General features: G+C 44.0%; 1 protein-coding gene across 1 annotated transcript; it reads right to left on the bottom strand.

Moving 5' to 3' along the window:
• Positions 1–6: 6 nt before the first annotated feature.
• Positions 7–23,821, bottom strand: LOC101950525 (nucleotide-binding oligomerization domain-containing protein 1). Its single transcript, XM_065579823.1, is given in 8 exon segments — positions 7–4,036; positions 5,210–5,293; positions 6,238–6,321; positions 7,590–7,673; positions 10,904–12,707; positions 18,030–18,204; positions 22,512–22,678; positions 22,681–23,821. Coding segments are annotated over 8 exon segments (2,532 nt in total). The 5' UTR covers positions 22,727–23,821; the 3' UTR covers positions 7–3,948.
• Positions 23,822–25,000: the final 1,179 nt, after the last annotated feature.

Here is a 25,000-nt window from a genome sequence, read left to right as displayed (position 1 = left end):
ACTTTACACAGCATTTAGGGCCTGAGCCAAAGTCCTCTGAAATTAACGGGAGTCTTTCCATGGATGTATTGGACTTTGGACCAGGCCCATGGACAACCTATGCAATTTGTTCCTGTACAGGCACAAGCTAAGCTCTATAAGGCAGGCTTAAACTTATACAAGGGGAACCACACACAGAAGTGTCACTGGTTGATTTTCTTCTTATTGGGTACAGAGCTTGCCAAGTCTATTTGCAGAAGCTTCATCAGCCAAGCGCCAGAGGCTTCTGATCACCATCAAATCTGGTCAGAGGGTAGTTGTCAGTGATGTGTGACATTGTGTGCATGGGCCACAACCACATGTGGGACCCCCTGGTTAGCCCTACGTGTAAAGGCTGGGTGCAAACTGACCCTTGACTGTTCAAAACAGGTTCAAAAGGGTCCATGAACGGTGTGACAAGTCAAAGCCAGGGACGTGCATGGATGGGTCAGTTATAAGAATCACTGATGATGCTGCATTTGGCTGATGACAATCCGTCGACACTTATCTCCAGTACTCTCAAGGCTAGCCCGATGGCTCAAACATTGGGGGGAGGCATTACATCAGGAATGTCAGCTGGCAAATGACTGAGGGCACGTCTTCACTACCCGCCGGATCGGCGGGTAGCAATCAATCTATTGGGGATCGACTTATCGTGTCTAGTGAAGACGCGATAAAATCGATCCCCGATGGCTCTGCCGTCGACTCCGGAAATCCACCGCGGCAAGAGGCAGAAGCGGAGTTGACGGCAGCGCAGCAGCGGTCGACTCGCCGCCATCCTCACAGCCAGGTAAGTTGACCTAAAATATGCAACTTCAGCTACGCTATTCACCTAGCTGAAGTTGCGTATCTTAGGTCAAACCCCTTCCCCCCCCCCCCCCGCCATAGTGTAGACCTAGCCTGAGATTCAATCCTACAAAGGACCTTGAATGCAATTCACTGGTTGGATCATCAATTTCCCTGGTATGAACCAGATAAGTGGAGCAGTTTAACTAAACCAACGTAAGTTAGACCAGTGTAACTTCTGTGTGTAGACAAACCCTGAAGCAGCAATTATTGGTTGCTGCCAGAGGCAGGATTCCAAACTAAAGGTCTGGCCTGATAAGGTGATTCTTATGTTCCAATGATGTGCAAGCAAGCACACTTCTTCATTAAAGTCCATGATGATTAGTGGTTAGTCTAGTTAAGAGCCTGAAGTGTGAAAGGGGCCGAGCACCTGGAATTCCGACTGATCACAGTGGAAACTGCAGATACTCAGCACCTGTGATGACTGGACCTAAGTAAAAGGATGACTTGCTAAAAGATTGAAATTATTTTAGGGCTATCTTCATCCACCCTTAAACTTTGAATAAACCCACCATTGACACTAATGAGTATTCAATAGATGAAACAAGATTAAAGTATTCTAGGTTCAGAATGTAAATTCTTAATTTAAGAACTGTAAATTAAGAATGATTATATAGCGAGCATATTGATCAAATTTGTAAATGACACAAAGCTAAGGGGGAGTTGCCAAAACATTGGAGGATAGAGCTAGAATTCAGAGGGATCTTGATAAATTGGAGAACTAGACTATAGACAACAAGTTGAAATTCAACAAAGACGAACATAAGGTGCTACACTTAGGGAAGAAAAACCAAAAGCACAAATACAGAACGGGGGATAACTAGCTTGGCAGCAGCACTGCTGAGAAGGATCTGGGAGTTGTGGTGGATCACAACCTCGACATGAGTCAGCAGTGTGATGATGTTGCAGAAAAAGCAAATGCAATTTTAGACTACATTAACAGAGGCATAGGATACAAGTCATAGCAGGTGATAGTACTACTCTACTCAGGGCTGGTTAGGCCTCAGCTGGAGTACTGTGTCCAATTTTGGTCACCAATGTATAGAAAGGATGTAGAGAAACTGGAAAGGATCCAGAGGCAAGCGACAAAGATGATCAAAGGGATGGAATGCAAGCCATATGAGCAAAGGCTGAAGGAACTGGATATGTTTAGTTTGGAAAAGAGGAGATTAAAGGATGACAGGATAGCGGTCTTCAAATACTTGAAAGATGGAGAAAAGTTGTTCTCTCTTGCCACAGAGGGCAGGACATGGGGCAATGGGTTCAAACTACAGCATAGCAGATTTGGATTAAATCTCAGGAAAAACTTCCTAACTGTAAGAACAGCAGGACAATGGAACAGACTGACTCAGGAGGTTATGGAAGTTCCTTCACTGAAGGTTTTCAAAAGGAGGCTGGATTACCATCTGTCTTGGATGGTTTAGACACAACAAATCCTGCATCTTGGCAGGAGATTCGACTAAATGAGCCTTGTGGTCCCCTCTAACCCTATGGTTCTAAGAATGAGGCAGGTGCAATGGCAGAATCCATACTGCACATGCACACACAATGACTGGAGCTTGCCAGTGCACATCATCATTTTTGCTTCTGTAAGCACTAAATTCATGAACAAATTTGTTCCAGAGCAAGAGTGCCAGGCAAGCATAACCCAGCTTAATGCTGGCTCAAGGTGTATCACACTTGAGATAAGACTTCTAGAGGAATTCTGCAGTGAGGAGAAGGTGGCTCTCTTAGGTAGCTTTTATATTTGAACAAAAATCTAGGTCACTGCAGCTGTTCATCATTTCGTTTTGTTTCAGGCAGTCATCTGCCCAGAGAAAACAGGGCAGACCTCTAGCTATGAAATCACTGATAGTCTGAGACAGCAGCAGTGAGCTCTCCAGAGATCCAGAATGTCTTAACCACACTCCCTGTTTTTCTACTGAAAAAACTAGTGAAGTGCACCATCTTGTGGGGAAAGCAAGTAAGGATATTTGCTCTTTCAAGAGAGGGTCATGGAGTTTAGTGTACCTGGGAAACAAAACGAAAGTAACTGAGCCCAAAAAAAAAAAAAAGGGCAGCGGGGAGGGGAGGAGGAGAGCATGCATTGAAACTGGGAAGTGGCCATGAAAATTATTTTAAAATTCACAGCAAGAATTGAAAACATTAAAGCAAATAGGTATGAGTTGAAGTGATGAGATTTACAATTCTGGCTTCTCCTCATACCACATTGTCAACTTCAAATATTTTAGTGCTTTCAGATACTAGTTTCAAGCTTAGATACTGAACTTCATTACCAACACTGTCTCATGGATCACTATTATTTATACTGTGGTAGCCCTGTTGTGCCAACACGTAACCAAGACATGATCCCTGCCCTGTAGAGTTTACAGTCGAAGGCTATGTCTACACTAGCACTTCTGTTGGTAAAACATATGTCACTCAGGGGTGTGAAAAAACACCCGCCTGACCGACATAAGTCACCCCGACAGAAACACCGGTGTGGACACTCTCCCACCAACATAGCTACCACTGCTCGTTGGGGACGGTTTAAGTATGTCAATGGGAGAGCTCTCCCATCGGCATAGAGTGGCTACACGGGAGATCTTACAGCGGCGCAGCTGTGCCACTGAAAGGTCTCTAGTGTAGATATAGCCTAAGAAATAGTACAGAAGCTGCTTGTTTCTCCTCAAGAGAGCACACTTTACTAGTATGCAGCGCACCAGAGGCCTATTTCTCCATCACCCTGCGACCTGTGCAGTCATTTGCAGCATTACAAAGTAGGTGCCAAGTGCTACCAAATGAGAATGGTAAATGGGTTTACAGGACCATTGATGGTGCAAGGCAGCAGAGAAGCAGGCCCTAGGCCATAACTTGGAGCATTATAAAAAGAGAAAATGACAGACATACAAATGACAACCTGTGTTGTGACTGAAAATCCCACCTGATCCCAGACCTCAGGCTAGCCTCTTGTTTGACTCAGGGACCTGTTAGCCTACAGAGGAAAGGCTGCATTACCAAACGGACTTCTCACACAAAGCCTCTCCAAATCAGCTCTGATTTCAAAGTCCGTTAGAAAGGCAGGTGTTCTGTAAAGCCGATTTATTACCTCACATTCGTTAAGGTGGGGTGATTCCTCAGCGCCTCAGCAAATGCCTTCGCTCCTTCATCTCCAACCTGGTTACCCCACATCCTGGCAAGGAAAGAAAACAGAGAGAAATAAGGAATAAGGATCTAGTGCCACCCTTATCACATTTCCCTCCTCCCCAGTGACCTTGTACTACTGACCAGGGTTCCAAGCCCGTGAGGGACTCAGCCCCCTTCACTCCCATTGATCCTTGTAGGTTCCATTCCCAACCGCTTGCAGGACTGAGCACTGAGGGTTCAATTCTGCTGTAAAGTCACAGCCCAGAGGGAGCACTGGGAGATAGTTTGCCTCAGTGGGAGTGTCTTTTGGACTGTGCTGGGGAGCCACCTGCAGCTACACCTCTTTAGGGGATACTTTCTCATGCACGCTGATCCTGCTCTGAGCTGGTGTGGGTGGAGGGACCATCATCCTGTCTCTTCCCTGCCCCCTTTGGGGTGCTTAGCGCAGTCTCTCTGTTACCCTGCATGCAGAGACTGTCACTGTACTTGGCCTTTGCCCAACCCACACAGGATATGTGTTGGGGAAGAAGCTCCTTGTGCCCACCCCATCCCCATGCCAGTGCAAGGGCCGGGCCCCGAATGGAGGTGGATACTAAACCAGCCCCGTAGGCTCTCCGTCCTCAGTAAAATAAATGGTGTGAAAATAAAATGGTGATAATTCTCTTATCACCACACCAGGCCAGAGGAGTTGTTGGCATCTCAATAGCAGACTGCCACCAAGGCGACTAAAATCTCAGGGAACCTCTGTTGGCAGCCTGCTCTTGAGATGACAACTCCTCTCATGGCTGGGCCAAACCCCGCGGTCACAATGCCCAGAGCAGGGAGCTGGACCCAGCCCCGTGGAACAGAAGCTGCTGCAGTGGGGTGAGTGCAGAGGGGGCTCGCTCTCCATCTCCTCCCCCACTCTGGGGCCTCCCCTCCGCACCAGGCTGGGGTGGAGGGTGCTGCTGCAGGTGGTCGATGCCCCCTGGGCAGGTCAAGGAGGAGGCAGCTGTGGCAAAAGACACTGGCCTATGATTTTGGGCCCTCCATGTGAATATAGGCCACAGGCACATGCCTAGTTTACCTATATATTAATCAGGCCCTGGGCCTCTGGAAGCTGCTATTCCTACACTCAGTAGGCCAGTTCTTCAGCTGATACAAACTGTCATAGCTCCTTTGCCAGCCCCAGCTGAGGTCATGTTTCGACTCCCGCCAGGCGGTAACTCATTTTACTTACCCAATGTCATACATCGTTTTGCTCTTCTGGATAGCAAGGGCAAGACATTTCCCTCCTTCAGTGGTTATCTTGTTTGCTCCTATTCTGCATAAAAATATATTCACTGTTAAGATGCAACTCTTAAAAAAACCAACTCATCTATACATCTATATTTGAACCCCAGCTTAGACACTGACCCTGGCAGCCAACTCCTATGGTAGATAATGATGGTCAATTACGGCTACTGCAAATTTCCATGGACTAAAATGTTGTACACATTTAAGCTTTTGGTTACAAGGTATCAGACCAAAAGTCATCATTTTAGGCTGCAAAATTTAGGCCTGAGGCTGCACAACGAGTTAGCAGCAGAGCCATGACTAGAATTCAAGAGTTCTTGGCTCCCAGTACGGTGTTCTCTCCACTAGCTCACATTGCTTCTGTTGCTTCTTTTCACTTTCTATGGTAAAAAAAAATTAAGTGACAAGTTAACGTGACTTAACCTTAGGATGAAAACTGGCATTGTGTATGGCTAGGCATTCTAACTTTGCGCAAGTTCCGTGTAAACAATGGTCATGGTTCACCATTTGACTTTTGGTAATTCCTTCATTGAAATGTAATACTGAAATACATTCCTTCCCTTTACTTATGAAAAGGTCAGGCCTACACAAACCTGAAATTAGTTACCACGAGGGAAATGTATCCTTATGCAGAGGCCCCAGCACAAGGTTTCTGAGCTTCTAAAGTTCCTCTCCAGTACTCAAAATAGGTCGTAAGTGGAGTATAGGTCTTGTGCTGACCCTTTGCATCAGGGTGAATGCGTCCCACTGTGCAAAGCAGTCTTTAGTAAAGATTAAGCATTAAAGGAATGCATGCAAAGCAGTCATTGTCAGAGTATTATAAGGAAGTACATAACTTTGAAAACCTCCTTTTGTTCAATCTGCATGTGTTTTCTTTTACTCAAGTAAGAAACTTTTCTCTTTCTCCCTTTAAAGTTGATGTACCCTAAATATGGTACCATGGAACATAATAAGGAAAAATCCTGGACATACTTAACATATGTGAGGCTTGAACATTCTTCAATGAGTCTTGCAACGTATTTGGCTCCAACATCAGTAATTTGGTTGTTGTACAAGCTTAAAGAAAAATCACATTTGTAAAAACAGATTATTTCTGCTGTTACCTGAATATATACAACCTGGATGTTTTTGATACACACAGAGTATCTTTCTTTATGAGGGTCCTGTACAAAGATTTAAATATTTATTTATAGTGATGAGGATAATAATTTAATAAAGAGCTATAAAATTTAAGACCAGACTGGGATTTATTTGAAGGAAGGTGTTTTTAATATATAAGAAATGTAAATGATCTCTTCCAGCAAACCCAGCTTCCATTTTTTGGTGCCAATATGAAAATACTTTTACATAAAAGTTATGAAACCAGTAACCATGCAAAATATGTGCTCATTCTTTTATTAGATTCATGAAAGCTCTCTGAAATACATCCTGTTCCTTTCATTGCAAGGTCGGATTACTGAGTAGGTACACTGGGAATAGGGCATTGGTGGGAGGAAGCAATTCTTGGGACTTAAATTCACTTTTCATAAAGTAATTTTTATGCCACTATTTAACCAAAAGTAGCGAGTAAAGGCTAACAAGCCCACCACCCCAAACTTGACAGAAAACTGATTTTCTTTTAGGTCTTTAAGGAAATCGCTGCTTCCTGCATGGGTAAGTGTGGTTATATAAAAGGATCCAGTAAACATGACCCCTTGAAAGATGACCCTTCCACTCCCCTTCTCTCTTGTAAGCTATATGTACTTTGTATAGAAGAAAGAAATGACTTAACTAGAGGTGGATAAAGAAAAAGGAGGTCAGGTACTAGCTGCAAAACTGAACATACCTGATCAGCATTACAACATGGGCAAGCTTTGCCCTTTGTAGGAATCCATCCTGTGATCAAGGACAGGAGAAGAACTGCTGTATGGGGGATTGGATGTCCCTCTCCTGCTGTGCTGTCAAACGGACACCTGCATCACATCTCACTACACTAGGACATAAAACGGTGCCTTACAAAACCTGCCAGGGTCAGGTTCAGTAAACTGAGCGCATGTCTACACTGCGATAAAAGACCCGTGGGCACAGTCGTGGCTGGCCTGGGTCAGCTGACTCAGGCTCCAGGGCTATAAAATTGCAGTATAAACAGTCAAGCTCAGGTGGTGCCCTGCAACCCTAAGACAGCTGACCCGGCCAGCCCCAGGTCTTTTCCTGCAATGTAGACATACCTTAAAGGTTTCCATCCTGTCCTTGCTAGTGCTGACTATTAGCCTTGAGGGATCATTCAGGATGAAAGGGGCTGTAATGTAACATTATCTCTTGCGCTGTTCCGAACTCATACATACCCCAGGGTAGTCACAATTTTGAACTTGGAGAGCTCATCGTATAGTACTCTTACTCCATGATCTGTGATCTGATTAACACTCAGCCTAAAAGAAGAAAGAAGGGAATGGATGGCTGATTAGTCAGATTATGAAGGGTTCACTGGCCACAGGATATTCTATGGCCTCCTCTTCATGGATTGCTGCAGATCTACACATCTTCCTCTGACATTTTAACAGAGCATCAGACCTTAATAGATTAAAGCCATTAACAGAAATGTGAATTCAGTTTTTAAACTTGCCCTTTAAAAAAATAGAGCTTGCAGCTAATGCTCTGTATGCTGTACATGGAATTAAAAACAAAAAAATTCAGTAGATCAATAGACCAAAGATAGATCCTCGTTTCCCCAGTTTATTATAATTACGGGAGATGCTCTACTTGGCATCCCCGCAACAATACCTATCCCAGCAAAACCCAGCTCCTCAATGGGCCACCAGTCATCTAATCATCCCTGCCCACACTCAGTGAAAGGCTAGAAAACAGGCGAGTACAGAAGCATGTTCTGAAGGCCATGACATATATGCACTAGTGAACTGTGGTCAAAACACAGAATTTCCATCCCATAGGAAATTTCTTTTTTGCCCTGTATTGGGACAAAAAGTCAAAAACACTGAATTTTTTTCATGAAACAAAATACTCCAAAATATTTTGTTTCTGAAAAATCAGAACATTTTATTTCAAACTTTATTATTTTGTTTTTTATATTATAATTTATAATACAGGAGTTGAAGGGATAAAAATGAATAGTTTAGACATTTTTCTGTTAAATGTCATCAAAATCAACATGTTCCTGTGAAACATTTCTATTTCAGAAAATCAGCATTTTCTGACATAAACTGATCCAGTGGAAAATTTTTGACCAATGCCATTTCTGGACCAAGCTCCAATGCTAAGGATTGGTCTACACAGCTGCGCACTGCAGACCCGAGGGGTGTGAACTGTACAGCACACTACCATGTTCTGCGGTAACTGCCCCATGCAGATCCTGCTGGCATGAATTAAAAGATAATGAAAAGCAGGTAGATTTTTGTTCACGCCAGCAGGGTCTGCACAGGGCGGTTACAGCACAACCTGTTTGCATGCTATGCACTTCACAACCCCAGAGTCCGCACTGTGCTGCCATGCAGACAAGCCCTGAGAACGCCCTGCCGCCAAGCCACTCCTGCTTATTCCAGGAAGTTGGTAGCTTGCCCACTCAGATGCATTGATTGGTAGAGGGAATCTGGCTCAACTTCTACCGATCAGAGGAGTCTGCTTCTTTTCAAATGACTCACTGTGAAATTAGGTTTGGGTTGTTACAAATGTCATTTTCTGTTCTCTAGGAATTACCAAATGGAAACAACAGTCCTCATGCCAGGATTGTAGGACTGATGAATGAAATTGTTTTTAATTGTTTACTTTATAAATGTAACTTCATAAGTAAAGTTTTACAAATGAAACAATATTCATTCATAAAACCGGTTACCCCAATAACTGGCTAATTAACAGTTAAGATGCTTGTTAAGAGCCATAGCTGTTCAGTCAGCTGCCTTTGTAAGTTTCACTATCAATCCAATTCCTGCTTAAATCACTAAGACTTGCACTGTTTCAGTATTGTAACTTCTGTTCACCATTTATTACACTTGCCTACAGTGTAACTTCTGTTCACTGTTTGCCATATTGTAATTCAAACCCCATTTTAAAACGCTTACTCCCATTTTGTAAGGGCTTGCTGCAACCTTCATTTTTGCAAACCCTGCTGTAATCTTATTAGTTTAGTTTAGATGTGTGAATGAGGTATGTATGAATGATGGAATCAACCTCCAGCCCCAGCCTGTCCTGATTAAACAGAGTTCAAACACCAACGGCTAAAGATGCAGACAAGAGCCCTAACAAAGTAAGAAGAATTCACCCTAAAAAGAAAAGGTACAATAAAAGGAAGATCAAAGCCCGGTCCGAGTCTGAAAGTCATGTCTGCAATTGACGGGTGATCAATCACCAAACCCAGAGGCAGCGTGACACAGCAAGACCTATAGACTCTGGATTCAAACTAAAGCTTACAAAAAGGATGGGTGAGATGGAAAACTTTGGAGGAGGGTAACATTCTGCTACCAACATGGAAGGGCATTGGTGCATGCCCAGCAGAGACCCAGCTCGTCCTTGTGCCCGGCTTTCCTGGCCAGTTAGCCGCCACAAGCTACGAACCCCAGCTGCAAACTCAAGCAGGACTGGTAACTATGCAGCAGCTGCAGAACATCTGATGGATGTGTGTGTGTGTGAATGTGTGTGTGTGTATAGGTATTAGGTATAATGTGTGTGTGTATAAGGATTAAGATATTAGTTATTGGTCATAAATCAAATTGTTATCATAATAAATGTGGCATCTTTATCTTGTCCCCTTTAATAAGATCCTGCTAGTTTTTATTGGTATAACAGGATAAGCCATGTTAACACAAAAGGCACACTGCTCTGATCAGCAGTTGCTTTGAATGGCAGAAAGCAACAGAGGGTCCTGTGGCACCTTAGAGACTAACAGAAGTATTGGGAGCATAAGCTTTCGTGGGTAAGAATCTCACTTCTTCAGATGCAAGTAATGGAAATCTCCAGAGGCAGGTATTCAGATTTCCATTACTTGCATCTGAAGAAGTGAGGTTCTTACCCACGAAAGCTTATGCTCCCAATACTTCTGTTAGTCTCTAAGGTGCCACAGGACCCTCTGTTGCTTTTTACAGATTCAAACTAACACGGCTACCCCTCTGATATTTGAATGGCAGATTTCTCCCACTGCCATATTTTAAAGCCAGGACTGGCTCTAGCAAATTTTCATGTAAGGGAAGTACTACCAGCAAGTACTTCTCCTTCCTTGCTCCCCCCTCCACGCCACCCCACCTTCGGTGCTTTCTCACAGAACCTGGCCCACTTTCAAGACATAATCTGAGATGGACCCAAATCAAGACCACAGACCTAAACACCCCAAACTTCTGGTGGTATTTTTTGCAATCTAGATTCAAAATTCACACAGCTGGTCTTTATTGCTATTCTAACACACACACACACACACACACACACATACACGAAATCGGCAAACTCTGGGATGTTCAAAATTCTGATCCAAATTTTGCTGCTTGGGGCTGCCTTCTCTTAAGATACTGAGGTGAGGCTTTAAAAGCCGAATACAGTTTATTTCCAGGAGCACTTGGTGCCTTTAGCCTCTCAAGCTTTAAAGAGTTTCCGTAAGTTTAATGCTTATATTGTGTAATAAATCAAAGATAAACAGTCACCTGGCACGACATCCTACCTGATCACCGCAAGCTTGTTAAAACAAGGTAGAAGTTGTTTTACTCCATAGTCATTGATATTATTGTTGTCTAGATCCAGACCCAGATGCTTCTGAAAGTGCTGCATCACAAAGGATATGGCGCTGCAGTCCGACGAATAGGCATTGCAATAGGTGAGTTTGATGTAGTTGGCCCTCATGCCCCTGACAGTCAGCTTGGCTAGTTTTTCACTTTGAGTCTCATAAATGCACCTCAGCATCCAAACAAAATTGGGCATGACCTGAATCTGTTTATAACCCTTAAGTTTTGCCCGCATCAGGCTCTGCAATTGAAATTTCATGCTTTCCAAGAGATATGTGATGAGCGCATTTCTTTTCCTCTTAATGGCTGCAGGTGAAACTAAATGTCTGAGGAGCTTCTCCTTGTCTTTGGAAAGCAGACCACAGAGGAAAAGATTGGTGAAGTGAAAATGTTCTTTATTTCGGAAAGGATCTTCTCCTATAGAGCGTTTGTGCACCCAGGAAATAGGGAAACAAGTAGACTGGGCAATCTCAGTGGAAGAGCACTCTGCGAAAAACTTCAGTAACTCCTTTGTACCCAATTTCTCTTCAGTAACTAGGAACAAAGCTGTGAAAAAAGACTGCAAGGTCAAGTGTAAGAACTCATAGGAGGACTGGTCTCCATAACCACCACAGTCATGAACCGTTCTGAGGAATCCCAGATGCAAATCCTGCTCTGACATGTTCAAGGATGTGACTTCCTCCTGGTCAAAGAAAAAGAGAGACTTCTCCATCCCCATGTGTGCTATTTTACCTAAAGAGAACAGAGTTTCCTTTTTTGACCTGAAAGTCTCCACTTGGCTCCTGGTGTTCTTCTTCAGCAAATTTGTTTTCAGAGTTCGGTTCAAGTGAACTTCAGTCATGAGCAAAAAAACATCTGTGAGTGTAACTGAGTAGTCTGGAAGCTCATGACTGTCAAACATGGAATGGAAGAGTTCAAAGCATTTAAAGATAATCCAACAAAACAAAGGCACCGAACACAAACTGCAGAGACTGGGGTTTGCTTCCAGCTGGTTCGACATCAATACCCGACACTCCTCGTCTCTGAAGAATTTCTTAGTGTATTCCTTCAAGTTATTGCTGGAAAACCCTCGGAGCAGTACTTTCTTCCTAATGATGTTTTGATGGATCTCAGTTCCTGTCCTTGCTGTCAGAACTTTCCTTGATCCCTTAAGAACCTTTCCACTGAGAAGATTCACCAACAGGGCAAGAGGGTGGATAGGTTCATTGGGTGAGCAGATCTCGGGGATGCTGCTCAAGTCAAAGTCGGAATGGATCTCATCAAAACCATCAAACGTGAAGAGGGCTGTATGAGGGAAGTGCAGGATGTGGTTGAATACCTCCTCGGGATCTTGGTCTGGGTAACAGTTGTATTTGAACAGGAGATCCTTCAAACAGATGGCTTCATTCTCCTTAAAACAGCTAAACATCCTGCACCTGAACCGGAAGAAAAATTTGGCACCTACATCCAATTCTCCTCTGGCCCAAAGATTTTGCATCTTTTGCAGCAAAATGGATTTTCCAATACCTGCATCACCAAAGATGTAGATAGTCTCTCCATCTTCGTTAATTAACCCAATTCTATCATCAAACAGATCTTCTAGGCAGCTCACCTTGCCTAGGCTCTCATTGGTATAACTGACCAGCTCGATAAGACTAGCAGCATAGGTTTCCTCCAGCAGCATTTCCTCCTTCTGAGCATACGACATAACAAACTTTGTGTCTCGTGCCAATTCATATTTGAGTTTCTGACGGTACCTGCTGACTAAAGAGAGAATTAATTATTAAAAGAGATTGAATCTAACATAAGGGCTACAGTATATAAAGTCCTGCCATGCTTAGGAACTAAGGAGGAATGACTGGCTATATACAAGCACTTATGCCTGCGGCTCTTAGGTATAAAAGAGTTTTAGGCTACAGCTAACTCCTAACAAATACATGCTGTCTTGAAGTTACCTCTCTAGAAACGGGGGGAATGATGAGACTTTTAATATTACACAGTTTCTAGAGAAGCAACATCAGGACCCTCAGAGAGGCTCTTTGGGCTTTTTCAATGACAAGCAGTGTTTCTCTGGAGGGGAAGCAACTTGTAATAGTGAACTTATTTTTTTTCTTTGCATGTGTTCAGCACAAATCTGAGAGGCATTAGCAAAGCTCCTGTCGGGAGAAGAAAGATAATTTCTGCTTAGCAACATTTTCCAACTACATGCTTTATTTTCTGGATAGTCATGAATTGGCTAACAGGTTTGTGTGTGATTTCTCAGTCCAAAGGAACGAACTAAGAGCAGTTATTTTTATAGCATCGGGTACGTTCTACATGCCAAGTTAAAAGATTAGGACTATTGCAAAGATCTGATTGCTAGCTGTTCCTGAGTGCCTTTAGAATTCCTGGCTCATAAATACTTTCCCTGCAGTCTTGAGCTGGTGTAATTACATCTTACAGGCTCAACAGGGCTGTTTTGCCAGTACTTTGATGGGAGGCTGCCTAGGAAGTGGTGCTGGTGATTCAGTTGGAAACTCTCTTCCCTTCCAGTCAGTACTGACCCAGTGGCACAGCACTGTATTAGGGGGCACTGTGTTGCTTGATGCTGCCATCTTTTGGATGAGACATAAAACCTGGGGCCTAAAGACCCCACCACCCTTTCTTCAAAGGTCAGGATGTCCAAGCCATAGACAATTTAGATGGTTACACTCTCCACTCTAAGTTTCCCTGGCAGTTTCAGTTACAGGAGTTGTTCTGATAGCTGCAGTGTTAGAAGGGCCTGCAAGGATCATCTAGTCTAACCCCCTGCCAAGATGCAGGATTTGTTGTGTCTAAACCATCCAAGACAGATGGCGATCCAGCCTCCTTTTGAAAACCTCCAGTGAAGGAGCTTCCACAAGCTCCCTAGGCCCGTCTGTTCCATTGTCCTACTGTTCTTACAATTAGGAAGTTTTCCCTGAGATTTAATCTAAATCTGCTATGCTGTAATTTGAACCCATTGCCTCTTGTCCTACCCTCTGCGGCAAGAGAGAACAACTTTTCTCCATCTTTTTTATGGCAGCCTTTCAAATATTTGAAGACCACTTTCATGTCCCCCCTTAGTCTCCTCTTTTCCAAACTAAACATACCCAGTTCCTTCAGCCTTTGCTCCTATGGCTTGAGTTCCATCCCCTTGATCATCTTTGTCACTCTTCGCTCCTTGCCTATTAGTTAGTTTGTTAATAATCATCATCATCCCAGGCTCTAGGCACCTCAAGATATTAAAAAACCATGTATAGAATAATAAAAATCCTAACCACTGGGCAATGTTCTTGTGTTTTCATTGCAAAGGAGTCTACATTTCGGGGTGGGGGGTTCAGGTTAAGAGTCTTGTATTTATACAGTCTGGAAAATGCTTTGGGGTCCTTTGAGATGAAGGGCTGTATAAAAATGTGATATTTTAATTTTAATAATATAACTACAAATCTGCTGACAGTCACTTTGCCAAAGATAATCACGGAGCAGTTAGTTTGTGCTATGTGTTAAAAACTAATCAATTCGAGGGCTGATCTGAGACTGTGATGCAACACTATTGGATATATAAAAACAAACAACAACAAAAGTGCTTGAGGTTTAGAAAAATAAAAGCTACATAAACAAAGCAAAATATAAACGTTCAACTAAATCCTCATGACTGTATTCCAATACTGTGGCTGGGCTGCTGTCAGGCTACATTTAATGCTAAGATATTTCAGCTAGCAGCTGAGTGTTTACATATTAGTTTTCTTTGGCTGCTATAGCACAAACCCTACAGAGTGTATGTTTTTCTTGTTATTTAATGCATAATAGAGATGATCCTAGATACACAGCAAACTGTGTCCTTATCACACTATTACTTGGTTAGATCCTCCTATCTATAAGGGTAATTCAGGAGTCATGGTGGCATACTACTCAAGTTCCACCTACAATCCCAGGACATTTTTGCAAAAACCATTGGAAGTGAAATAGTTAATGTTGATGCTTAAACTGCGGTCTTTAGGTTACATGGTTAAAATGAAATCTGTAGTTCATCTGAAAATGCTGATTGGATGTTGTGACACTCTGTACCCCAAAGCAACACCCTGGCACCCCATATTTACCATGGCGATATGATTATGATAGGTTTTGTACAAAGTATGCCTTGTGAGATATTATTTTAAGTCTTGATCTGCTGAATATTATTATCATGTTGGATTGTATGTGCTATCATGTATGTGAAGTTTTGCTATGTGTGTGTTACTGAAATATGTTGTAAGACTGGAAACACCCAGAACCAGCCTTTCAGGTACAACAATGGAGCAGCCAGACACTGATGATGCCCATTAAGGAGAATCCACACTCAACAGGACTCCCCCAAGAATTGTATACAATGAAGACATCCCAGAGAAAGCATGTAGACAACGTAGACAATGGAGACTGCTTGACTCACATCATAGCAAAAGATCTTTCCAACAAGCTGGAAGACGCTACAAAAAGGGGGAAGTGACATCCTCACTTGGCCTCTCTCCTCCCACAACTCAACACCTGGAAACAAGTCTGGAGAACAAAGACTTTGAACGGGGAAGGTGGTCCCAGGCTGAAAAGAGGAATCCCAGCCTGTGTATGAAGGAACTCTCTCATTAGGCTGACACACTGCTTGATTCAAATCCGATCTATCTTATAGAACTCAGATTGTGATTCTACTTTTATTTCTTAGGTGACCAACTTTGATCTGTACACTCACTACTCATAATCACTTAAAATCTATCTTTCTGTAATTAATAAATCTGTTTTATGTTCTACCTAAAACAGTGTGTTTTGGATGAAGTGCTTGGGAAATCTGCTCAGTAACAAGAGCTGGTGTATGTCCTCTCCACATTGAGGGAGGGGCAGAGTGGATAATAAACTCACACTGGCCAGGCTTCTAACAAGGGCAAGACAATACAGCTCTGGGTCCTAGACTGGGGAGCTGGGGGGAATTGGCTGGAGCCTCTCTATCGTTGGTTCATGGGTGGCTAGCGAAAGCATTCCTGTAACTCAGCTGGGGTTGTCCCTGCCTGTGGATAGCTGTATAAGTGTAGGACCTGGAGAGGTTTGCAGCTTGTCACAGCATCAGTGTGAGAGGGAATCCAGGTTGGTGGGATAGAGGGCTCAGTGGTATCCCAGTTCCAGGATGCACCACAGGGAACCTGTCACAGACGTACCACAATGTAGCAGTTTCATCTGACTCCCTGGTAAGCTTTTTGAAATGTTTCCCTTTTTCCCCTCCTGGCTTCAGTAAGGTAGCTCTTTCATTATTTTGTTTTAAGTATCTTTTTTTCAAAGTCACCCGTAGCTGATCAGTAAAACCGAATACTTTTAGAGTGAATTAATTTCAAATATTTAAATGGGAGTGATACATATGACTGTACTGCTTGCAGCGCTATGCAGGGAGGACTATGGTGACTTTAATCCACCTGTATGCCGTCATGATTCTGCCATGCTTTGGGGTCTAAAATGGCCTCCAGCATAACTTACTAGGTAATAGAGGGGGCTGTTCTAAGTTCCAGCAGCCTGGAAGCCTACAGCTGCCCTACACAATGCATTCACCATGGTATTTTCCCTAGCTGGCGCTCTGGTTTTTACAGACCCTGTTGTGACACTGCCCCCCATAAGGCTTTATGGAAATATGCTTAGGCAAGTATATATGACATAACTAGAATATATTTTATGCTACATATGACATGTAACATATCTCTGTAAAGGTTATGATCTACTGAATCTATTAATCCTATTTGTATGCATGTATCATTTTTGTACTTGAAGTTAGGAATATTGGTTGTATACTTGCTTGATTTCTAAGTAGCCTTAGTAAAGCATTTGGTCAGCTTCTTGAGAAAGGAATGTGCAAATTAACTGCCCAATCAAGAAGCACTTAAGGGACAATGGATCTTGGGAGGCTCCAATCCACATAAGAAGTCTACCTGAGGACGTTCAAGGTAGCAGGTAAGCAATGGCTGCTGCCTGTAAAAACAGAGTCATGCATGGACATGTGACTTGCCCATGTGACTCCAAAACTCCATCTTGGAGCTGGACTTTCCATAGGAAAGAGGAGGGGGTCTCCACTCACAAGAGAAAGTCTACTTAAACCCCTGGGAGACCCCTTCATTTTGGCTTCAGCTGGCTCAAGAGATAGCCTCTCCACCCCAAGGATACCTGAAAGAAACTGGAACAAAGGACAGTAACTACAAGGGGTGTGAGTGATTGCTGGACCCAGACTAGAAGACTAGTCTGTAAAAGGAAGCTTACTGGGTGAGGTTTTATCTGTATTCAGTTTTCTTAGACATAAACTTGCGTGTTCTATTTTATTTTGCTTGGTAATTCACTTTGTTCTGTCTGCTATTACTTGGAACCACTTAACTCCTATTTTCTGTATTTAATAAAATGACTTTTTACTTATTAATTAACCCAGAGTATGTATTAATACCGGGGGGGGGAGGTGGGCTGGGGGGGACAAACAGCTGTGCATCTCTCTCTATCAGTGTTATAGAGGGCGAACAATTTATGAGTTTATCCTGTATAAGCTTTATACAGGGTAAAACGGATTTATTTGGGGTTTAGACCCCATTGGGAGTTGGGCATCTGAGTGTTAAAGACAGGAACACTTCAGTAAGCTGTTTTCAGTTAAGTCGGCAGCTTTGGGACACGTGGTTCAGACCCTGGGTCTGGGTTGGAGCAGACTGGCATGTCTGGCTCAACAGGACAGGGTGCTGGAGTCCCGAGCTGGCAGGGAAAGCAGGGGCAGAAGTAGTCTTGGCACATCAGTTGGCAGTTCCCAAGGGGGTTTCTGTGATCCAACCTGTCACACCTGTACGTTGCCACAGACAGTAGTAGGGGGGATAAAAATCTCACCCCATATTACTCAGACTTCAAACAAGAAACACAATGTAAGGTCTATCCCTGGTTACATATTTTTAAAGCTTGATTCCCAAGGCTGGGAAAATCAGAACTAATAGTGAGGCTAATCAATAGATGAAATTAATCCAGTTAATATTAACATACATTTCTCTGTAGACATGTTTTCTACAGAGAATTGACCTGCATATTGGCTCTTACACCTCTTCCTACCTGGATCTGTATTTACAACAGGTTTATTTTGAATATTCTGTGAAGGGTGGAATTCTATTTCATCCAACCAAGGCTGTAGTTCGTAATACGCATCAGAGACTTCTTGCAGGATGTAGATGAAATATTCTGAAACTTCTTCTCCTTTGCTTTGAACCAGATCCAGAATTTTACGAACCTGAAGAAATACCACGTAGAATGTTAGCGATACATAGGATTGTGTATTGGTTACATTTATGAAATGTTTTGAGATGCTTCAGGATTGGAAATGGGACCCCAATCAAAGCCTAGAATCTACTCTCCCAAGCTGGGATGTCAGAATCTGGATCTGAACCTGAACTATCCCAAAGTTCAGTGTGTTTGGATTCCGGCATTACAAAGAGGCTGGATCTGCAACTCTGATTTGGATCAGAGGTTTTAGTTTGGGCTCATCACTACAGCTATGTACATATACCAGCTATAAAGATAAGGGACACAGGTTGCTCCATAGGTAGAATGCAAAGGAAATTCCTGGTCTGGGTGGTTACCACAGTCATGCAGGAGATCATGCAGGAGATTTCAAATCTTGCCCATATTAAATGAAACCAGAGGACTGATTTTTGACCTCCTGGCCTGGTCCTCTGATTTCTGAGGCTAAGTTGCATTATTTAATTTTATATCAGAATCTAGCCTGAATAGCAGTGTGTGGACAGCAGAATGTCTCTCTGGACTTGAATGCAGAACCAAACAAGCACTCTTCCTTCTTTAAGCATAGCAGTTTAACTCTGCAAGGCCACCTCTTCCCGCCCATGCTATGGGGTATTGGGTTGGGGGTGAGAAAGAGTGTGTGCGTGCACGCAATGCTGTATGCCCCTCTCATTCAGCAGCCATAGGAGAGTTAATGTCCACACCCACCAGCAAAAAAGTTTGACTCCAGCTAATAGATGGAAGGGGTTAGGTTTGGTGGGTGGATCTAGAGGACAAGGGCTAGTTTGATTTTTGTACAACCAGCATGTGACAACCTTAGTGCAAGTGTTTCTAGGGAGTACAGCCTTTGCTCTAAGGATACTTCTCTATGGACTGGATTCCATTCCTGCTAGTCACAAGCTCAATTTCTTCAGTAGGCAAAGGACTTCCAAATTCCTTAATCTCTGAGGCAACTTTTCTCTGGTCTCTCATGAGCTAGAGAACTCAGAATGCAGGATAGAATACACCAGAGCTCAGCAAAAAAAGGATTTTTAGATATTAAAGACCTTCACCCAATTCCTCTGATCTGGAAATCTGCACCTTCTAGTTCAGGATCTGCAAAAGTGGGGCAATTCTCTTATGACAGAACATCGATAAAACCTACTTGTAAGCCAGCAAACATTCCTCAGACAATCTATTTTTTCCTTCCACCTCAGATATTCAATAAGAAAATTACAAATAGGAGATATTCCATGTGAACAAAGCTTACAGCTACAAATCGTTTCAATTTAAAAAGAAAAGGAACAAAGAATGGAGCCCTGGTAAACATAAATGTGGGTGGTAGCATCAGGAAACAATCTCAAGGGCTGCATTAGCCTCTTCCAAAGAGACCCCTTGATAGTGGGGATTCTCCTTCAAGGGAAATCCTGGGGAGGTGGGACATAAGAGGAAGCCATGGGGGAAGGAGTTCCTGATAGTTCAGCCCAATGGAACTGCACTGTCAGGAATTGCTGTGGGCACAGAGAAGTAACGGATGCATGGGGCCTCCATGCAGACAAGCCGGGCCTCTTGTAGATGCCCATGAAAACCACAGGGTCTAGGTATGGTCCTGCAGCTCATTCTCCGGGGTCAAACCCTGCTCCTCTGACAAACAATATGGAGCGGGTGGGGTGGGGGGACTCCATGAGAGGATCCTCACTGAATCCTTCCCTTCAAGCTGCCTCTTGTGGGTTTTTCCATCCCTGAGTTTTCAGTCACTTCTGGCCCCTTCTGCAGGATTCTCTGTGGGAGATCAGGCAATCTGACCCAAAAACTGAACTTCCCACTGGTCCCGTGAAGTACACGTTGCCTCTTCTGAGAGCTCCCCTCTGTAGATGACTGACTGTTTTATTACTATATTATACTACTGAACAAAAAAAGAACCCAAGATGATCATACAATGCACCACCGTTCAACTCCCAGCTTTGGCTAGCTACACGGAGTAAGCACCACAGGTACAATGTCCAGTAACCAACAAGAGTTATTATCCTAGGGAAATCTGCACATTGATGAAGCCCAGGACCCTGCCTCTTTTGTCATTCACTCTCCTCTAGCTGTGACACAAATGTGAAACCTCTAAAGCTCCGTAACTGATTCATAAAGGAAGTCAGAGTCAGGTATTGTATTAAATCACTGTAACAGGAAAAATGCCTGGAACATTTTCTCTTGTGGAAGAATTGGAAACCCAAGCAATTTTTGCTAATATTTGCTCCTGGATAAGTAAAAATGGAAAAAAATTTATAACCCGTTCATAAGCCGACCCTATAATTCAGGGGTCAGCAAACTTTGGCTCCCGGGCCATCTCGCTGGCGGACCGAGATGGTTTGTTTACCTCAAGTGTCCGCAGGCATGGAGGTAAACCTAAGTAAACAAAGTGTTCTGGCACGCCAGCCGCTTACCCTGACGGGCCGGGATAGCAAGTGGTGGGGAAATTTGGGGGGGGGGGGGGGGGGGTGGGGGGGGGGGGGGGGGGGGGAGAATGGGGGAGGGGAGACGTTGGGGGTCAGGGGAGTAACCCCTGTGATCACCCCCCCCACACTCTCCCCATCCCATCTCTTCCCACCTTATCTGGGGAGGATGTCTCTGGCCTGGCTGGAGCTCCTCCGGGCAGGCTGGGCAGCGCAGTCGCAGCCTGCTCCGGTGGGCCAGACCGGGCAGCGCGGCCGCAGCATGTTCCAGGAGGGCTGGGCCGGGTGGCACAGCCCAGTGTGCTCCGGCAGCGTGGCCACAGGCTGCTCTGGGGGGCGGGGCCTAGCAGCATGGCCAGAAGCGGAGAGACAATCCACCCTCCCACTAAACGTCAGTAGAAAGGCTACCATTGACTTCAATGAGAGTTCATTCAAACCCTAAATGAATACTGGGTCCTGATGGTAAAATGAACAAAATCAGAGTTTGGACCAACACTGAGTGCTTCTGAAAGTCCCCATCCCACAGGGATTGCTTTTGTAGTTTGACAATCAAATCCTCAGTTTGTTGGTAACCAGGTAGTCTGTCTGCTCCAACCCCACACCCATGCTGTTCACTGCCCAAATACACCAATGATTTTCAACCCTATATAATGGTCTTGATACATTCATTTATTTTCCATGTCAATCCAGTGCTTGTCAAAGGTGCTGGACTGGCAGCCTTGCTGACTGGTGTTCTCTGGTTACCCACAGAGCAAAGGTAGCAACTGTGTAAACTTCCTTAGATTGCCTCAGCAATGACCCTCCTCATTGGCAGGGTCACTTCTAGGTGTGAGAGAATTGTTCAGTCACCCTACCTATTCAATAGCCTCTGTGCTGAGCCTACCCACTAGAGTGCCAACTAGTGGCAGTGATACTTGAGATGGGAACTCAGCCCAGTAGGAACTGGACAGATTATCAAACACAGTAGAAGTCTAAAAGATAGTTGAGCTAAAGTTACCAGATACACTTCAACTTGTGGGGTTTTACAGGCTAATAAAAAGTTCAAGCTGCTAGTGAAATAAGAATATATCAGTAATTCCTCACTTAAAGTCATCCTGGTTAACATTGTTTTGTGTTACATTGCTGATCAATTAGGGAACATGCTCGTTTAAAATTGCGCAATGCTCCCTTCTAACGTCGTTTGACAGCCGCCTGCTTTGTCTACTGCTTGCAGGAAGAGCAGCCCGTTGCACCTCGCTGGTGGGGACTTGGAACCAGGGTGGACCAGCAGCCCCCTATCAGCTCCCCGCTCCCCTAAGTTCCCTGTGCTGCAGCTGCCCAGCAGGCTAGCACTGCAGCTGTCCCTTCCCCCACTACCATGTGCTGCTCCTGCCCTCTGCCTTGGAGCCGAACCCCGAGACGCCTGCTTGCTGTGCCGGGGTCTGGGGGGAGGGAAGGAAGAGGGGGGCTAATGTCAGGGTGTCCTCCTCCCCCCTGCTCCTGCACCCCGCTTACCCCATCTTCCATAGAGCAGGGGGGACACGCCAGGGCTCAGGACGGAGGGAGCTTGCAGTAGCTGTGGTCTCAGCAAGCTGATTTAATTAACAAGGCAGTGTACTTAAAGGGGAAATGCGCATATCTCCCTCATTACTGCTGCCTTGTAAAGTGAGAGAGTTAACCCTTGAGGGCTCAGCCAATTGCTAGTTCATCATTTAGCAGTAAGGGAAATATCCCACCCTCTGACTCCTCCACCTCAACCAAGCTTCACAATCATCACTGTGTACCAGTATTAAATTGTTGTTTAAAACTTATAGTGTGTGTGTGTGTGTGTGTTTCACTTAAAGTCGCATTTTTCAGGAACATAACTACAAAGTTAAGTGAGGAGTTACTGTACCTTGTCGGCTTGAGTAGGAAACTGTGCAGCAATCTCTGCATCTTCAGTAGAGAAGTATTCATTCTTAATCAAGTTGTCAAACAAACACTGGGTGTTTCGGATTTTGCTGACTAAAAGTTCTCGATGTATTTTCAGCAAGTTAAGGAAGGGTGGAGGACTTGATCGGAGGGTACTTGCTGGATAATCTCTGGGTTAGCACAAGACTGACCTTCCATTGTTAAGATAGCAAGAGGCTGCTCCTTCTAACATCATCTTTGAGCGACTAGAGATTTGCAGCGTGGAATCGTCATGGAGTTTAATTCAAGTGAAACAAAGATTGTTCTTCACACTATTGGACCTGTGCAGATAATAGTATAGAATATCTGTTAAAAGAACATTCAACCCTAGAGACTTATTCGTCAAATACCAAACAAAACATTTCCAGTCTTTCAAGAATACAGTTGCTAATCTCATCTTCCAAGAACACTGGTTTCCTACTCCAGCACCTGAACTTACATTGCTCTTGGCAAAGGGTTACCTAATGGTCAAGGCTAACAAAAGCTTACACAGCATGCTATAATAAAGGGTGTAGTGTATTCTGCCTTGTGCTGCGCTTCTGTCTGCTTTATTTGCTGTCCTTTGGTGTATGATAGAATATCTGATATTATCTTTTTATGCTTCAGTGGATAAGATAGGGCATCTGTCCAAAAGTCTTTGGCAAGGAAAGAAAGGAAACAAAGTGACATTGCATCATAAAGTAGTAATTCTTACAGATCAGGTCAGTTCTCGTTTACTACAAAAAGTTAAGAATCTGTTTAAAATTTTGCCAACAGACAAGGCCTTGTGAACCTGTGACAGCTTCAGATACATTAAAAATGGGGGAAGTTGGCATCTGGGTAGATTTAGGAGGCAGCTTGGGGTGAGAAGATCACATTGTTGGATGTTTCTGCAAAAGCAAATCAGCAGTAAAATAATAATGTTGACAATTAAATTATCTCCTGTAGGTTTCAGAATTAACACCCAATTGAGATGCCAGAGGCAGGTCATGCCTCTTAGAACTATTGTTTCACAATGTGCTCAGACTCAGGGAAATATCACTGCATTGGTTTAGACTTGGTCCACTTTTTCAAAATTACCTCTGTAACCATACAGGCTAACAACACGTTTTGTTTTTTCCCCAAAAAACACAAGCAGTAGCTTAGATCCCGGATTACAATGTTATGATAAGGGGTGACTGAAGTAGCTGTGGAATCACAGAATACACACAAGATCCCACCTATAAGGATCAACAAAAACTGAAGACCTCTAAATTGAGCACATCATCATCACAGCAAATCCCAAAGGGACACAGCCCAGGAGTGGCGGAAACTTCCTAAAAGGGAGGGGAGCCCACCAGAGCTCAAACCCAGGGCCCTGCTCCCATGCCACCTCTTCCCCCCAAGACCTCACCCCCTGCTCACTTATTCCCCCCCCCACCCGCCATTGCCCATCCTTACGGCTGGTAAAAAGTGGGAGGGCTTAGCCCCCCTCTTCTGGCGCCCTTGACATAGCCTCTTCCTATAGATCGAGTACCACCCAGAGCTGTCTCTAGCTAGGTTTTTAAGATGGTCTGGCTGCATATTCCAGTTTATGTCGGTTACTGGCGATCTTATCACTTCAATGAAGCATTTGGCTATCACGTGATCGCTGGCTGTGAAGCAGCATTCCTTGGTGCACATGCTTTGTAATTCATTGGTCTGCCATCCTAATAATACATCCATACCAAGAAAGCTGCCAAAACCAAACCAGTTCCGGAGGAGGCTGATCATCTGATTTTAATTCTCGTCCCTTTCTCATCCCCTCCCACCTTTTCCTCATAGCTTTCTATCCCTTCCCCATCTACCAGCCCAGTTCCACATGACACCAACTGGAAGATGAGAGAAGCAAGAGAGAAAACCCATACATGTATATGTCCATCTCCCAACATGGACCATATTCTGTATGGAAGTGGGTACATGCAGAAATTATGCAGCATCTCTCGTCTCCTGAGCCCTTTCCTTTTCCTTTAAAAAAAGGAAACAACAGCTTTTCTCCTTTCTGTATTTCTTCTCCCCTTTCTATTTTAAACAGTGCACCTTTTCTCTAGAATGGTTACTCATTATAGATGTCCTTTTCTTTAAAAGAAGGTCACTTATGCCTGAAAATGTTCTACCTATTATTGTTACAAGCAGCACTTAAATTTATTAGACCTGAAAGAGATTAAAGAAAAATACATCGCTCCCTGTTTTGTTTTACGCATGTGACAGTACTTGTGTATACACACTCAGGCCTTGGCTACACTTGTGAGTTATAGCGCTGTGAAGCCACCCCCAGCGCTGTAACTCACTCCCCGTCCACACTGGCAAGGCATTTGCAGCACTGTATCTCCGTGGTCGCAGCGCTGCATGTACTCCACGTCCCTGAGAGGAATAGCAAGTATTGCGCTACCGCTGCAGCGCCAGTGTGGCCGTCCAATGCGCTGTGAATGGCCT

The sequence above is a fragment of the Chrysemys picta genome, unplaced genomic scaffold (assembly GCF_011386835.1).
Source record: "Chrysemys picta bellii isolate R12L10 unplaced genomic scaffold, ASM1138683v2 scaf910, whole genome shotgun sequence".
Lineage (NCBI taxonomy): Eukaryota > Metazoa > Chordata > Testudines > Emydidae > Chrysemys > Chrysemys picta.
Note: the sequence above shows the minus strand (reverse complement) of the source record. Positions and strands in the feature narration are given on the sequence as shown.